Genomic DNA, 18941 nt, shown 5'->3' on the forward strand with positions numbered 1-18941 from the left:
ACTAATTGTGTTTATATATGCTTTGTTTTAGAAAATCAGTACAATGATGTTGCAGGATTCAATGAAAATATATCGGAATCTCGGAGGTGACGTGTTATAAGTCCAAATCAAAATTTGTCGATAGAGGTATTATTGAGTATTCATTGATTGTTTGACCAAACCGTGAATTGGCTGAAGATTGGAGTTTTATATAGCGAATTCCATGGTAACAACTGGTGCTTACTAAATATTTGGAACTCACAACAAAAATTCCAGAAGATCTAAACTTAATATCACCAATGCAATTCGATATTATCGCAGATTCGATTAGATGAACAGATACCTAAGCATTGAGTGCATATTATAAACTCTGTGCAACAATTTTGAAATATCCTGATCTAGTGCAATACTACTATATACCATCAATGGAATTCGCTATTAGTGGAACTCGATAATTCATTCAAGTTTTGAATTTTTTGTTTGCATTTATTATTTTTAATATGATAGACAAGTACACAAGAACATTTCAGAAAATGTGACTTAAAACTCCTTACCTCCGAGCAGATCGTGCAACAGTGAAAAATCAAATGACTGAAAGAAAACGTGTTGTTGTCCGACATACCTTCGTTATATGAATTGTTCCCTCTTCATAAGATTCGATCGACAGAATATTCAGAAACAAGGCAACGTTCTACTAGAAAATAAACTAATGATGCGCATTCGTATTAACGACCACTGTCAATTTTTCGCCGCATTTCTTACTACTGGATTAGCATTCTAGAGTAATAATATATAATATGATTTCTATGGTGAAAACCCTAAAAAGTTTATGAAGTCTCAATTCGTATAAACACGATATCACAGAAAACACCCCTTGATTTACTTTATGCACGATATACTATTGTAAAGGGTTGATAGTTACTCTTGCTTCTCAAATATTTTAAATCCCTCTCAGAAATCAACATTTCGAATTCGGATTGGCTAACAGAAAATAAAAATTCTTTCTGAATTATCCTGGAAGCCGTCCCGAATCTCAAAAACTATACAGTCCGTGACGTTCATCAAAAAAACCAACTGGTTAGAGAGCAATAACTCAAGAAAAGGGACAATGAGAGACCGCTGCGGTGGAGATATTGACTTTATTGATAGTTATTTATGAGTAGAATGCGGCATCTTTGATCGTTTTCCATCTGGCGGTATTCCCCTTGTTTCTGGTGGAAATGCGTTTTCATTCGGTACTTTGAGAATATTTGTAAATTGTTTGGCGACCAAGCGCAAAAAGCTGCCTTTTCGATTTCACACTAATAATTAATAATGTTCGTTTTTCGATTTTGAAGAAAAAAATTTTTGTGTGAAAAAATTGGTATCGTTTTATCAACTGCCATTTGCTGCCCCCAGAATGTGCCGCCCCGGGAGGGTGCCCGGTTTGCCGGTCCTGACGGCGGCCCTGGTCAGATATGTCAGATAGATCAGAAACGCATACCCAAGTAGGTACTCAAATTTTCAGAATAATCTTGTATGATCCGTTCTCCGTAAACGTCTAATAGAATAGGTCACCTACCGTGGGACACCCCGTATTTAATATTACTTTTCTACTTATATTATTGGAGTGAATAAAAATTAATATATTTCACAGATGTTATGAAAATTTTCTTTTGAACACGAGCTATAAAATTTCTTGTAACGGAGTGCCGTAAGGTTTATACCTTGGAACTCAGGGAACATCTATGAAATAAAAAAATTTTTGCGGCAGATTATTTTTTGTGCTTTTTTTGACAAAGTTTACCCAAAAATAATTGTTGCCGATAATTATTTATTTATTTATAAACAATCTAAATAACTGAATCAGTAAAGTTGAAATAACCCTCAGAAGTAGGGAAGAAGAGGGATTGAATTTGTGCAAAAATGTATCGAAAAGTTTTTCTGTAAAATCAATAGTTTTCGAGTTATTTGCGATTGAAACATGAGATTTTTCACCTCGTTTTCAAACGGGGTGACACAGCTCATTATGAAAACTCAAAACGGCAATATCTTTTTATATTGGCCAAATCGGTGAAAATGGCAGGAAGGAAAATGTATCACCCTTGATGAATATGTATACGTAAAAGGCAGAATAACCTGCCAGGAAATAAGCATTTTCAGAAATATATGTCAGTTACATGTTGGCTATCCTATATTATCTTTAACTCATTACTCATCGATCATCAACTTCACTTCAAGGTCAAAAGCGCTCTTCTAAAAGGGACTTATTTCTTCTGACCCTAAAAATGAAAGCAACGAATAATCGATTTTCAAAATCATAGGATCTCATTGAATAAAACGCATTCAAGGTCACTGCCATGGCGGAATTCATCATGGCATAGTGGAGAAAAAACCTTGAAACGTTTTTGGGCAAAATTTTCCTCAGAAATGTTCTGTATTTTTTGTGCCGATCCATTACTTTTGCTTGTCTCAAGTTGTGGGGGCTTCAAGGTCGGAAGGAAGGCATAAATTAAGGTCATATTTCGAAATTTCTTGCTATTTTCATTTTGGGCGTCCAAAGTACGAGGTTTCCCACGAAAAAAACGCAATTGACCTTGAATATCAAGGTCATAGTCGAAACCATAGTCACCATCTGATATCCAAAGGAAAACCCTCCTACTTTTGTTCGAAAACTTTTTCTCTGAAATGCTCTCACCAAGTTATTCTAACAATTCCGATACTATTGTGATACCTGTATATTTTTGAAAAAACTGACGTATTTCGAAAGAAGCAACGATTTCTGATGGGTAAACATTTTCATAGGGAATATGAAGAATCTGATAAAAAAGTTTTTTTGAAATCGATGCATGTTCCGTGGGTTCCTACATTTTCTCATTTTACAGTCTAACGTTACTCCACTATTGATAGACTTATCGAGGGAAAGAGGCGAAAGAGCATCTGCTTAGGTTCTCACCTACTCAAAAAAAATTATTAAATCAATGTAGGTGTAGGTGGGTAATGTATTCATCATTCATTAAATTCTTCAAACCATATTGTATCCGTCTCCAATAAGTGACACAGAGGAAGAAAAACAGTCTGCTTTCCACTTCAAAAGCAAAGATCTCATATCTAAAACCACTTGAACTCCAGCCAAATAAATGCACCATTCGTTTCCGTTCTAATAAAAAGACCATTTCCAGTCCGTAAATAAACGACGAACACTAAGCAGGCACCTGTGTGCGCTCCCTAATAATTTAACTACATAGGAGGGCACTTTCGCCTCAGCGTCAACTTTGTATGATGTGACGATCTCGACGATGTGTGCTGTACTTTCGCTTTCAATTTAAATGAACCGCCGAGCGGCGGCGCACAGACTGTCGAAGCACGTGGGTTATAGATTACAGAATAATAACAACAATGTTGAAAGTCCTGTTTCCTTGGAAGCAGAACAATACAAAAAAGGTGCTCTCTGCAATGGAACAAGCTGTGAAAGAAGGTATGTTTTGATTTATTATTCTGTGTTAATTGACAATACTTCTTCGAACGAATTTCATCTCGATTGAAATGCTTTTGATTCTTCATGCCGAAAATCCAAAGATTCTTTTATGGAATTCGATCCATTTTTTACTGAAATTATATTGTATGTATGATGTCTGTTTACTCACGGTTTTTATGGCGATTCAAATTATGTTCCTCAGGTAGGTTGCTGGCTGATTATCCAATATTTGTTAGCCAATTCTTACATATTTGGGATTTCTCACGCGTTGGAAATCTTGGACATTAAGAATTTAAATTTGTTTTGACACTTAAACCTAACCACAAAATAATGCCAGTTTCTTATTTGTTATCAAACTTCACTTTTGGATTTTTCTGTTGGATTTTTGGTTAGGGTGTAAGGTAGGTTGAGGTAGTCTAGTCAGCTTCTCCACTGGATTGAAAATTTCAATATTCCATAAAATTGGTAGGTTCAGTAGCGGAGAATATTTTGATGGCTATATTTATATCTGCATGTAATTATTACGAAGTTCTTGCTTGATAGTACATAGATATTCTTGAATCTTGAATCGTCTAATAAACCATCCCAATTCTAGCAAAGGGTAACTCTTTGATTTTAGCCACCTCTATTTTTTAGAAAATTGTTCGGGTAGGTTTTTTTCTGTTTGCTTCCGGACTATTTTTCCTACAATTTCCATTTATTCATCCTCGTAGTTCGAAATATTTTTGGAAATTTCCACAGTTGGAAAGGACAAAATATGTTGTCTCTGAAGAAGACTTGTGAAGTGTGATGTAAGACCGGTCGGGGTTTAATTGTATCCTACAAACTATAGATATATGTGTCTTTTTCGACATGACTAGTAGTTTTTCTATGGGCACTATTAGTTATTGAGAAGATAGTTGTCTGAAATTTAATATTATGAGAGTTTTGAAGGCATGCAGACAGGAATTGAATTCTGAAAAAAGTACCACCCAGAGCAGGATTCGAACCTACGACCTACGATCAGTTGGGAGAGTACCTGACCGGTAATCAGGGGGTCGAACGTTCGAATCCTGCTCTGGGTGGTACTTTTTCAGAATTCAATTCCTGTCTGCATGCCGTCAAAACTTTCATACTATTAGTTATCTAGTGAAAATATTTTTTTCCGACGAAAAGTTTGAACTTTGGAGAAGAAGCATAGGTATACGTTTTTGTAATATTTGATCCATATATTCTTTGTCCGGAGTGCTATCCATTAACATAATGAAAAAAGTCTTACTCCTGGTCCAACCGCAAAAAAAATCTATATTAAGGTTCAGAGTCTAAACAACACCCCATATCAATATCCCAAAATTCCATATATACAAATTTGGAAAGAGCGGAAAAAAATGTGTAGTACCAAAAGTATTATGTATATAGCCTAGATGCAATTACTGACAAGTCACTCTTTTCATGAATACATGTTTAATACATCAAAATTTGCGAATCCCTGATTTTTCAATTTGATACCATTAATTTTCAATATCATACCTTACATTTAGTTCACGAAGTTGAGTTGTTCACTTCCTAAAAATAAAGAATCTGAAAGTTTTTTACGTTTTTATTGAATTTAATTTACGTGCACTTGTCCGGTTTTGAATCTAGGCGACTGATTTGGAATTTCCGCATACAGCTTTTTCACTTCTTAGCTTGAGTCAAATATAGATGTTTCGAAAATGAGTCATGAGATGTGTCATGAAATTCAAAAAAATCAATTCTTTGTCCCAAACGGTACTTTTCCATCTTAAATCATATTTTTTTTAGTTTCCAAATTTCTGTATCCCAAGCTATTGAAAAACGAGAGGGCTGGTACGAATTTCGTACAAATTAATTGGAACCAATGACTAGCTTTCAAACACCTTGTATGCGTAAATTAATTACCACATTGCACCATTTTTGAAAAAAATAAAAAAATTGGAGAAATGCTCATTTTGGAGCATAGACATAGAGATATTGACTGAGCAATGTCAGCATGAAAATGTCTTTTTTATAGAGAGAGAGAAATGATCGTCGGGAATTTACCTGTCTCTTTTTTGTTCACATAGAGGTGAGTGTGGACCAATCAAAATTCTAGAAAAAGACAACTGCATTCCCGACGTTCGTTTCTCTCTGTCACTTTTTTTGACCGTATTTCATGCATAGATATAAAGGGAAGGCACAGTCCATGTCTATATGTCTATGTTTTGGAGGGAGCAGAGCTTTATCTTAAACAAAATTAACGTTGCAGAAAATGTACATTTAAAATTTTGAATTGAACCTGATCATTTCTCAATTCTTCTGATGTATTCTTGATGATATTAACAACAATGAAGCAGTGTATACGTATTTTTGAGTTTGGTAAATAAAATTGCCATTCTGTGGATACGCCGTTCTGGCACGAAACCCTCGATGTACTTCTGATATCTCGAATTTTTGTATTTATAAACCGCCATTGTATTGCTTACTGAATTAATCAATTCGTATACACAGCCCTATTTAATTATTATTCTCATCGAAAATGATTCAGAAGATTCAGGAAGTGATCATACTCTAGCTGAAAAATAAAATAATTGGAATAATTAGAAATCGGTTGAGAAAATTTTAGATTTAAGATTTTCTGTTATTCTTATTTAAAAAAAGATATTCTTTCTTCGGAATAAACATGATTCTCTTTTTTCATTTTTTTTCAATGTTGTGTGTGCAATGATATATTATGATAATTTTCTCATGCGTACAGTGTGAAATACGTTATTGATAATAATAATTTCTGCCGATAAAACAGACATTTTCCATAAAATGTGGATCCAGTATTTAGGAAAATGAGGAATAGTTGATAAATTCATGGAATTAATCTGGAAAAGTATCATTTGAGGAAGAAAATTAATTTATTTTTTCAATTTTCTTCCATCTTAATATCGAAAAATCTAGATTTTACCTAATTTTAAAGGTGGAAAAAATTTTATTCAGAAAAGTACAGTTAGTCATATTCATATTTTTCAAGGCCAAGCCTGGAAAATTATTACTTTTTTCATTATTTTCATCGAGTCCGCAATTAACAATGTTAATATTATGTGAAGGATGTGGTTCACAAGTTAAGATTAATAAAAAAAAAGAAAATTAATAAATCATCCTGTAGCTTGGCGATAGACAAAGTTACACCGATAAAATATAGGATATTTTTAGAAATACCTATGTGTCCTCTATCTAACCTTACTGTATCTATATTTCCCGATTAATCACTCTTTATTTCACTATTTTACACACGCCAAAACGCAGCTTGGCTAAATATCTTGTGGTACAACAAAATTCCATTGTTGCTGAAATGAGAAATTAGCAAAAACCTTCTTTTTGAAGGGTAGAGAACGAAAGACGGCAAGATCGATCGAAAAGTAAAAATTTTAATCGAAACTCATTTCCTATTGTCTGCGCCTGGTACAAACGTCCCTCCCTATAGGGTTGTGATTATAAATGTACGTTTTCCTCAATTAAACATACATCCCCCTCTCTCAAGGGATGCAATCGATGTTTCAGTTGCAAACCATCGATACATCGTATTTTTCTAAACGATATTTCTCACATCTATGTTCCAAGGAGATATTTCTGGGGAGTCATAATGGACGGTCAGCAAACATGGACCTATAATACCAAGTATAGTATTATAGTATTATATCAGTTATATATTATAGTATTATATTTGTATTATACATATATGTCAGCAAAATCCATATCTATAGACAGAAAAAGGACTGAGTAATACATGCATGAAAGAGTCTACTCTCTGTAGAGAGAGAGAGACATAGAGAGTCGACATAGAAAAAGACAACCACCGGCTCTTTTACATTTTCTGCCATATTCTTTGTACAGCTGATTAGGGAATGCTCAGTCCATTAAGTATACCCTGTTTAAGCTGTCTCGATGAAACTCTGAATAAAACTGCACCAAAAAGTTCGAGAAACAGGAGTCTAGGTGATTTGAATAGTAGAGACCCGCCAGATATAAAGGAAGTAAATAAAGTCTCATCTCCCTCATCTAGGCTCGCCGATAGGAGGATTAAATTTTATGGTGAATGTAATAATTGAATGAATTATGAATCTAATCAAAATATTAGTTTCATACAACTCCTTCCATTTTTTATCCGGTTTCGATTCTACTAACTATCTAAAATGTTCCGATCAATTATGGCTAATATCTCGTTTTTCCCATAATTCCATTGCACTATTGCTTAAGGTCATTTGTTTGAACATTTATCGTTCTTTTAAAAACCATGATGAATAATAGTACTGTAATGAAAAAAATATGAGAGTGAAAAAAATAAATATTATTCACCTTGTGTGAATAAGTCCCACAATAGTTTGTATCATTGAATAGGTACTGAATTAAAAGACCTTGAAATATAAATCAACGTGTTTCAATATTGTCAACAAAAATTTGTTGAGAAAATGAATTTATTCCATACACTTCTTATATATCTAATATTTGAACACGAATTCCCATAAAACACGAAAGATGAAACTAGAATTTTTCATTGATGATCACAAGTAGTTCACTCAGGGCCGTCGCCAGACATTTTGCCGCCCCTGCAAAATACAATTTCGCCGCCCCCGCAAAATGATATTTTGCCACCTTGCTGCTATATTGAGTTCAAGTACATCATTCTTTATTGAATAACGGGATATAGGCTAAGGGCAGATTGTTTGGACCAAAATATGGCGATAGGACCAAATATACCTCAATAAAATATTGCTGTGGAAAAAGATAGAGTGCGTTAACGTTGAATTTTTTTTTCCGTTTTTTCCTAATAATTTCACTGTATATTTCCTCATCCGTTTTTAAGAAAAACAAAATTGAACAGTTCAGAGCTTCGGAAGGGGATTTGAAGTACAGTAGGCTCTCGAAATAGTGAACAATGCTGTTAATGAACTACTCCAAATAGTGAACAATTAAATATTTACATTGGTACTCCATACAGTGAACAACTGAAGCCTCTAAATAGTGAACTGAAGAATTCGACAAGTTATAACAAGAAATAGATTGAAACCTTTCCTTTTATTCACATATATTCGTCATTTCGTCTTGTTACGCGGTATCAAATCGTTGTCCAGTTTTCGAGTGGATATAAATATGGCTAAGATTCATTTAAAGCTTAGTCAAAAGGGAGAAATTATTGATCAGTTAGATAAAGGCTCGGATAAAGGTGTTGCAGTGACAGCTTTAGCAAAAAAATACTGTGTAGCTGAGTCTACCATTTGTGCCATTCGGAATAGGAGAGTGAACATTTTGAAGAAGATAAGCAATACCTACGTGGGACCAGGAAAAATTAAAACATTGAGAACTTCTGAATGCCCTAGAATGGAAAAAGCTCTGTATCGTTGGTTTTTGAGACAAAGAGAAAAACATATTCCAGTCACAGGTTTAATGATTAAAGAAAAGGCAAAAAAATTACACGAGGAATATAAAGAGACTCCATGTTTCAATGCAAGCAGCGGGTGGTTACAAAGGTATAAAAAACGTTTCGGGATCCGATATCTGAAAATCTCATGACAAAAACTGTCATCTGCAAGTGAGACGGTCAATCCTTTTAAAAAGACTTTTCTTGAAAAAGTGGATGAACTACAGTTGTTGAAGGAGCAAATTTACAATGCTGATGAGTCTTCCCTGTACTGTAATCAAAATCGTATTGACTATTCCACAATACCTACATAATTTGAGGCATACAATGGTTCAGATGGGTCTAGAGAAATCGCAGATGCAAACAAAAATCACCTCATTTTTTGAGAAAAAACCTTGAAATATCAAAATTATTCGTATGTATCACATTAAGTACAATAAACTCTTGTGAATTCCAGTAAACTATATCGTTTCATTTAAACTTCGTTTTAGTGAACAAATCAAAATAGTGAACTGGGCGTGCACTAATTAGTTCACTATATCGAGAGTCTACTGTAATGATTTTTATTTTATTTATTTATTTCGACGATAAAGCATAATTGAAAACAATTTTCATCAATTGGATGTATTTACCCTTTTTTGTTTACTTTGTATACTTTTATTTGATTTTGAAGGGTTTACAAAAAACAATCAAATCGTTCACATATATTACGTTTCGGGCTGTGCCCTTTTTCAAATTTATAAAATTACATGACAAAAACAAAAACAAATAATAGATTTATGATTCATTGGAACAAGTAGCTGAGGTTATGTTCCAATCTTTTCTTCTTCTTATGTTGGACTCAAGTTCTTCTCTTCTTAATTACCCGATAAATAAGATCAAAAGGATATTGAAAATTTATTGATTTGACAATCAAACGGCTATCGACCGGAGTCTTCCAGCCAGTTAAATACAGTATTGTTTCTCATGAAGCTTATTGTAAACTATTGGGAGGTAATGATTATTTTTATGGTAATGATTTCAGATGTTCGAAAAGTGGCAAAGCTGGTAACTTTGCCTTTGGTGCAAACTCTCTATTGTAATGGTGTATCAATGGTTCGATTATGTTGATATTGTGTTGGTTAGCGATGAATTTTTTGACGAGTCTTTGCATTCTTTCCAGTATTGGTTCTACTTCTGTTATCTGGTATAAAAGTTCATTGGGTGGGTTGTGGAGTGTGTTGTTGGGATGTCTTAGTTTTGTAATTTTTCTAGGAGGGTGTATTTATATTGCAAGATTTGCTCATTACATGTAAATTAGCATAACTGAAGTCGGTCACGACTACTCCAAATACTGGCCACCTATTATGTTCTTCACAAAATACTCGTTTCACCCTTGAAGTCGAGAATCGAACCACTGTACAAAACCGGATGGTCGCTCGTGGTCACATTCGTAGCAGAAATTAATGCACAACTTTTATATAGATGACTTTAATCATTTAAAGGTTACTTTGGAAGATATTTTCGAAAAATTAGCTTTGAAACGAATATTTTCCATTATTCTGAAATAATTAACAAACTGAGGACATGTACAACAAAAAGTCCAAAAAATATGTGTCTTGCCTCGAAATTTATTGCTCTACAACTTTTATTTCAAAAATGTTTTCGACATTTCCAGTTTCACACTAGATATAATCGAAAAACTGGGAATACAGCCCATTTCGGGGCACATTTGAGCCCTCTTCCCTTCTTATGCACAACTTCGCTGATGAAGAAATAGGATATCTGAAGCCATTCCAGCAATGAATGCTTTGGTTAAAATTTTTTTGGAATTGTATATTATTTTATTCCAGTGGTAGCCGAAGTTTCAAATTAAAAATCAGTAGGGTTCTCGTGTATCGGCTCATCGACTTCTTGAAAGTGTGTAACATAAACCTAAAAAAAAAAAATTTAGTATATTCCGGTTCTCGATTTATATTCATCATGTTGCACGTTCAGTGGTCAATAAACTCCTTACATATTTTCATTTTTAGACCTGTTTACCTTGAAAAAGGTGAACAATGAAAATATAACGTGTATTCAAACATATTCGTCTCTGAGTGTTCAGTGAAATTTTGCAGGCTGATGTTCTGGGTCAAAAACGTAATTCTCAGCTTGAACCACTACATAATTCGCAAATTGAAAATATGAACTTATCAACGATATCAACCTGTGGCGAAATTTTCGTTATAAATAAGCCAACAAAACTGGAAAACTAAACTTAATAGTTGCATCTGGTTTCATGAGATAACGATTTCTGAGACATGCATGAAAATACGACTAAGACGAAGAAATAATTAAAATATACTAGCATAATTCCGCAAATCTTTGAAACGCTAACTTTCGAAAAGCAGTTAAAGCTCATTGAAATGCCGACGTTTCGATATATTCAATTCCTTCTTCAGGGCTCTGAAACAATACAATAAAAATAACAATAAATACTTGAAAATTAGAACATATCTATATATGGACAAAACCAAAAGTGAATAAAAGGATTAGCAATATCGAAAAAATTGTTGGAAATTTAAAGGAAACCTCATAGTTTGAAGAAGAGAAGCACTACGAAATCACAATCTCAAGAAATATCAATTGAACAAATAATGGATCAAAAAAATTTTCGAATTGAGAAAAAAAATTTCGAATTAAGAAGAAAAATTTCGAATTCAAAATTTCAAGATTTTAAAAAAATTGAAAATCTGGTTTAAAATTAATATAAGTTAGCTATAAAATCAAGAAAAACAATAAAAACGAAGGCAGCCACTCACATCAAAAATCAACCTTTCTATGTTTCAAACAAATAAAACAACAACATCTTCTTATCAAAGATATAAGCATTGTTGGCATATATTAGAATTGCAACTTGTTCTGCCAATTTTTCTATGAAAAATAAACAGAAATTGGGGCTAGTTTGAAATGTTAAACTTTGTAAGAAATTGACCTGAAAATGCGTGATATTTTTTATTGAGGAATTGAATGTTTTTCGTGATTTATTTATTTTTTTATTTGTTGTTATGTACTCAATTTTGAAGCTTTATCAGATGCGAAATTTTCATAAGTTTTGGACGAAGTTGCACAGTACAAGTTTACAAATGTGAAAATTATTTATCGGAACATCGTATTTTAGTTTCCTTCTGTGGTTTCCGGAAGTCACAGAGTAATCCGGCAGTTCGAATTTGCGGTTTTCCCTAATTTTACGTTTTTCTTTGTAATTCTGAATTCGTTTTTATGTAGAATCGACTGAAATATTAAAAAAATGTGTTTTGAGTTTTGATTAATTCGATTTGTCCAACTTGATGATCTTCTCATAAACACCCTGTACATTTTTGGTCCAAACACCAGAGAGTGTAAGGTGTTATGATACTACATAATGGAAGAATTGAAAATGGTAAAGATTTTTTCGAAAAAAACCGTTCCCAGCAGAAATAACCAAAAAGTGTGACCTCCCGTTTTTTTTATAAGAATCTCAATAACTCATAAACCGTTGAAATTGCCATTAAATAAGCTATCTAACGATGCAAAGATATATTGGGTGTGCCATTTGAAACAAGAAAGTAGTAAGCTGTTTCCGGTGGTCTGGAAATATTTTAGGGAGAATGTTCATAGCTGAAAACCTCAACATGTAAATTTTCAGCAAAAAAATTGAGATTAGCTCTGTATTAACGTTCAATAGGCCGCCACTGTGGCATAACCGGTATATTCCTCTGTTTCACCATTCGTGTTCCGGATAAAATATTTTACATAACTATGGAAAAAGGTCAGTTTGGCAACGTCGAATTTAGGGTAGAAAAAGTAGAATGAGGCTGCCTTGTTCTTTTTATCCTGTTCCTTTGCTTCTGTTCTGACTATTGTTCTCTGTGTTATTCATGTATTTTGATTTCGTATTTTGTGATATTCCTTGAAATGTGTTTTTCTATTTTTATCATTTTCCCAAAACACTTTTTGACCTATGGTACTATGGTTAGGTTGGGTTAAAAAAAGAGACAAATGAAAATTTTGCAAGTTGAGCTTGCAAGGAGAGGAGAAAGCTTGGGAGTTATTCCGTAGCTCTGGATTAGGTACCTCAGGATCTGGGAATATAATAAACCTCATCTAGAATTTCAGAAAATGAGTTTTGACTTTTTTGATTCAACGAAGTCTGTACCGTCGCTATCTGCGGTAAAAAAAATATAAATTACCAAATTTGTCCTCCAGAAACTCAAACAATCCATTGGTACCTATACAAACTCATGTTGAACTGAACCGAAAAATGTTTACAGAGGAATGCCACATGTTGAAATGGTTTGCGCTTAAGATATTTAGAATTGGACTCACTAACATAATATTGAATACGCATCTTCCTTCCTTTTTTTTTCAGTTTTTTTTCGATATTTTGAAAACCATTTGGACGAATGCAACGATTTGAACAGAAATATATTCAGAATTGAATACTCTATCATATAAAGCCCGTTTGCAACAGCCGAGAATTCTCTAGAAAATTTACTCGAGATTTCATGCGCCGTGAATTATTTACCGTTGCATACGCACTTTCGGTAGATTTCTCTGTTCAGTTGCGTACAAAATAATCTCTGCAGTTTTCTTTCGAGAATTTTGTATAGAATTCTCCAGAGAATTCTCGGCTGTTGCAAACAGGCTTAAGAAACGAAAAAATGGAAAAGAAATTTTCAACAAATTTCGAACAATAATCCTAATTTTCAGATTTCAAATATGTCCAGTTCTCCACAAACGTTTAATAGGCACTTGGGACACCCTGTAGGATATATTCTGACTCACCTCAGAGTCCTCTATGTATATTGGTATTTCCTCTATATACATATATTCCTCTATATGCATGTATATTGGTATTTTAAAATTTCTTCACGGAATCAAATCCCAAAAATTCATTCATCTGATATTTCCGACGCGTCGGCGTCGGTGAGAATCTCAAACAGCTCAAACTGAATATAGCGGGTGGTCCAAAAGTCTGGAAACGATAAATTAATTTCGCGCACGGGTGGAAAATCGGAATTCTGATTAACCTATCGAACACCTGTGAAATAAAATGTTTGGAAACATGTGTTGAATAAGTTATTATGTGTACAGCGGACCTAAACTGAGCAGTAAATGAAGTGGGACAACTGAAAAATTGCTGAAGCTTGACTAGGTACAACTTCGACATCACTTCGATGATGTTTGATTCGGATGTCTGATCCCGAAATGCAAAGCTTATATGCTTCGTCTATATGCCACTGGCTCACTAGCACGGGGTAATTTTCTCTTGTTGTATAGGGTGTGAATGTAAGGCAGTCAAAAATTATCGTTTTTTGAAAAATAATTTGGGAATAGTAGAGGCCTTTACAAAGTTTTATTTTTATGCTATGTGGATTGTTAGGTCAACACCTCAGGACGTCTTTGCAATTTTTCGGATACAATGCGTTGCTACGGAAATAGCGCTACTTCATGAAATCCTCTTTTATTATAACTTCGTCATTTCTTCGCCGAGAACTAATTTATGAAAAAGTTTTGTTTCGATTATGCCTGAAATTCGTGGGCGGAACATTTTTCGGTAAAAAAGAAAAGAAGTCCGAAGTTGTGAGAATTACAAAAATTGCTCCAGTCATTGAAGGGAATTGTCAATTCGAATCATATTATTGAATATTTTCTGCTTTCTCAAACTCGAACATGTAAATTCGAAAATGCAAATTTTCGAGACTGACTCGTTATTCAATCTTATTGATGTAACAGATTAAAGGTAACCGACGTGCTAAGATAAACAAACGGCTAGCAAGGTCGACGATGATTAGCGTGGTATTAAGTCAGTGTGCACGTAGGTTATGATTGCATAATGAATAATTTGTTGGTGTCATTACGATTCTCCGAATAGCCAATCACTCGAATATAGTTTTTGTCGAGATTCTTTTCGTTTCCATTAAGTGAAGTTGAAAATTAAGAAATATAAGAAATTTCCCGAATGTCCTAATTTCTGATTCAGCCTCTGAAGTTGATTTTCTTCTGGTACTCAATCAGATAATCAGAACAACCAACCTTGCTCAGGGGCAATAGGAACTGCCAATGTTTCAGCTGGATATTTAGCATTCTTCATTCAAGAAGGCCGCCCTCTAGTGATTGCCTCGTATCCGTCTTGATTTATGTAACATAATTTTCCCCTTTGCTATACCGAGGTTCTTCTTTCAAATCTCAATAGTCGCTCTTCATATGATATAATATTAAAATTTCAGCCTTCTTGAAATGGTTTGAAATTTAATTATTTTCTCCACAAAAAAAGGTGTCTGCAAGGCATTTAGCAACGGCTAAAACGTCTGCCAAAAAATTCATATTCTCAATTTTGTTCCACAGTAGATGCAACAAAAATGAATAATCTTTCTGAAATGACTGCTAATTCATCATTTTTACCTGCAGGGTGTATCATAGTTAATTTGTACATAGCTCAACACAAGCGATCGAAAATAACCTATAGTTGTAGGCTCTGCGATGCCTGTTGTACAAGATACAGGGTGCTTCATTCATTTGGTCCATATTTTCCTCAAGCCATAACTTCGAAACCACTCTGTATATTCCATTCAATTTTTAGGATAATGTGTTGAGTGGATATCCTCATGTACTGTTATAGCAATAAAACCTGAATTCCAGGACCGGCCCAGTAAAATTCGATTGAACTGAAATATGGCCAAAAAATATACTGTATATCGGAATTCATGAAAAAAGAAAAATTATTTGGAAAGTACAGAAAAGCACAAAATTGCGCATTCCGTTTCAATATGTACTTCAGGTCGAAACATTCTTGAATTGTTTCGTCTACTTGTGAAACCTTTGGATTCGTACACTATTAATAAACTTTTATTCTTGCATGCCACTGTTAATTAATTAATAAATTATTAACATGCAGGAATGTATTCAGGTACACTTTTAGTGAATATTCGATTTTACCTATTATGACCCGTATAAGCTCGCGGTATTGTTACTGAAAAGAAGAATAACTCTTATTTTGAATACAAATATCAAAACAAACTCGGAAAAGACGACAAATAATAACGAGACTATCTACGTACACTTGTTCACAATTACGACCATTGTTGAATGTTGCCTGTCCATGCATGCAAATTTATAGAAGCTGCTTAAAATGTCCTCCATTCTGCTCAATAACGTTTACGACCTCTATTCAGAATATTTTGTGAAGCTTTTATCAACATAGTTGAGCGAAATTTTCCCGATGAGAACTTTCCAAATAGATAGATTGGTAGGGAAGGTCCACATTAATGACCAGTAAGTTCGCCGGATTTGAACCCAATAGGCAATACAGATACAGTCGTACTGAATATTAAAGGACGTTATTATTCAGGTCATTTCTGATGGATTTGGTTCTATAATATGGTGTCCGAAACTCAACCGTTATGGAGATAGTGAATTTTGAAGATTTTTTTAAAAAGTCGTTTATATTTGACTTTTTTATCGATTTTTTCTCCAATTGAAGCTCCTATGGGCCGTTTTTTTATGTATCCAGTCAGAGGTCCGAGGGTTCGCTTTGATAAAGGGAAAATGCAAGTCAGGCGGCTGCAAATGTGAATGAGGTTTATGGCCCCAATACTGTAACAGCCAATCACGCGCAATTTTGATGGATTTCGTTCCGGTAATTTTGATGTTAAAGATGCACCACGTACTGGGGAGCCTATAGTCAAGAATGCCTCATAAAATCATGAGGCATGAGAGCTGTCGTTCCATCGCTCAGGAGCTAAGGATCGACCATAAAACAGTTTTGAAACATCTGCATAAGGCTGGATTCAAAAAGAAGCTTGATGTTTGGGTGCCGCACAAGCTGACGGAAAAAAATTTGACGGACCGTGTCTCCATCTGCGATTCCTTGACCAAACGGAACATAATCGAGCCATTTTTGAAGAGACTGGTGACTGGGGATGAGATTTGGGTCACATACGATAATGTCAGGCGAAAATGTTCATGGTCGAAGAACGGTGAAGCCGCCCAAACGGTAGACAAACAAGGATTGACGTCCCGGAAAGTTTTAGTGTGTGTTTGGTGAGATTGGAAAGGTATCCTCTACTATGAGCTATTGCCTAATGGTGAGACGCTTAATTCGAATTTCTACTGCCAGCAATTAGACCGATTGAAAGCAGCAATCGATAAAAAGAGACCAGAATTGTCCAATAGGAGGAGAGGTGTCGTATTCCACCAGGACAACGCCAGGCCACACACGTTTATGATGAACCGCCAGAAGCTCCGGGACCTTGGTTGGGAGGTTCTTATGCATCCACCTTGTAGTCCGGATCTGGTACTGAGCGATTACCATCTATTTCTGTCGATGTAAAATGCTCTTGGTGGTGTGAAGTTGTCCTTAAGAGAGGCGTGTGAAAACTTGCTAACGCATTTTCTTGCCAATAGGGACAAGACGTTATGGGAACGGGGCATAATGAAATTACCTTCTAAATGGCAACGAGTAACTGAAAAAATGGGCGCACACTTGCGCCAAAACTAATGATTCTAACTATGTTGAATAAAGCTATAAAATGAAGTATCGCTAAAAACAGTTTATTAAGATATATAAAATACAAAAATACTACATTGAATGCAAAATCAACTAATGTGTAATACCATAGTGTGCATCTCCATGTAATTTTGATTTGGTTCATTAAGATAAATATTTTCCTTCAAAGATTTTTGCCTTTCAGTATTCTTCGGCATTTCTTTCTTGAATGGCCTTACTAGCTTGAATATGTTTTGTGCCGCATGATGAAACATCACTTTTGAGTTTTCTTCGGCTCACTAATGTTGGCTGAAAAGTGGGATATATTTATTCACCTCAGATCGTGTATTGTGGTGGTGATCAATTTATCTAAGTTCGGTTTTTTTACCATAAGTACCAATTACCGATTTGAGGAAATATAGTTGCCTTATGTCTAAGATCTTTGATTCATTGTACAATTCATTAGATGGATACAAATTCGGTCTTCCCATCATAATTTTCAAATTCCATTTCAACGAAGTTTCTCTTTGTTTTGGATTTCTTTCAGAATCTAATATTTCTACATTATCAAAATTTGGTTCATGTTGTTCTTCTAGAGAATGAACAGGCACATGTATCCTCGTTAGTCCTGATATTACTTTTATGTAGAACAAACTTTTGTTTTAATTTTGTTGTTGTTTGGCCACAATTGAAACAATTCTTAATCGATAAATCCTACAACATTGGATTCAGGGGTATATTTTCAACCTGGATTCGAAGTTATCCCGAAGGAAGAACTATGTCTGTCAAGGTTCACAACTGATTTTCACGAGAGTATAGCGTTAATTTGGGCGTTCCCCAGGGATCTGTGCTGGGATCACTTCTATTTTTATTGTTTATCAACGATCTGCTTGTGAATCCGAGAAAAATGCTTACATATTTTGATAACGGGTATCCCTGGATATCCGTCTTCTCCTCGAAAAGTTGAGATTGGTATTGTTCGCCGATGATACTTCGGTGGTGATTAGTGCAGATTCCTTTGAGGAATTGCAGGGTGGTGTTCGGAATCAACGTCGAATCATCGCCCAGTGTGCGTCCGACGTCTGATGGGCAACGTTCGACGTTGATCCCGAACACAACCCAGGCGTTATATCAGCTGCTGGTGCACTGTTTTGTAGATTGGTGCAGACAAAAAAAACATTATGATTAATATTAATAAAACGGAGTTCATTATGCATTAAGCTTTTTAATAATCTTCCTGGGAATATAAGATCTCAGTCTGAAGAATTTCAAGAAAGTGGTGAAAGAATTGCTCTTAGAGAACTGTTATTACTAGGTTAGTGAATATTTATGTGATCAATTGTAATGGTCTGATTTCTGTGACTTGTCCAATACATTGTTTAATGTCTAACAGGATCAATAAATTATTATTATTATTATAAATTTATATTATCGATCAGGGACTCTGAGCGCCTGATGTTGATCACATAAAAGTTGATCCGCCCAATTAATATTAAACGGATCGCTCGTCATAGTATGAATTTACTATTCTAGATTCTTCTAGAATAGTAAATTAGAAGAGAAGAAATCGAAATCACCAACTTCTGTTGGTGATTTCGATTTCTTCGGAAACATTTTGTATCAATTAT

At 34.5% G+C, this 18941-nt stretch overlaps 1 protein-coding gene across 2 annotated transcripts in view; it reads left to right on the top strand.

Moving 5' to 3' along the window:
- Positions 1–3159: 3159 nt before the first annotated feature.
- Positions 3160–18941, top strand: part of LOC123318046 — an 84525-nt gene continuing 68743 nt past the window's right edge. Inside the window, exon 1 of one of the 2 annotated variants that reach the window (XM_044904730.1) lies at positions 3160–3436. In XM_044904730.1, the coding sequence (XP_044760665.1) occupies positions 3358–3436 (79 nt within the window). In that variant the 5' untranslated portion in view covers positions 3160–3357. The remainder of the gene's footprint in view (positions 3437–18941) is intronic. The other variant, XM_044904728.1, reaches the window with a different exon arrangement.

Source organism: Coccinella septempunctata, chromosome 7 (assembly GCF_907165205.1).
Source record: "Coccinella septempunctata chromosome 7, icCocSept1.1, whole genome shotgun sequence".
Classification (NCBI taxonomy): domain Eukaryota; kingdom Metazoa; phylum Arthropoda; class Insecta; order Coleoptera; family Coccinellidae; genus Coccinella; species Coccinella septempunctata.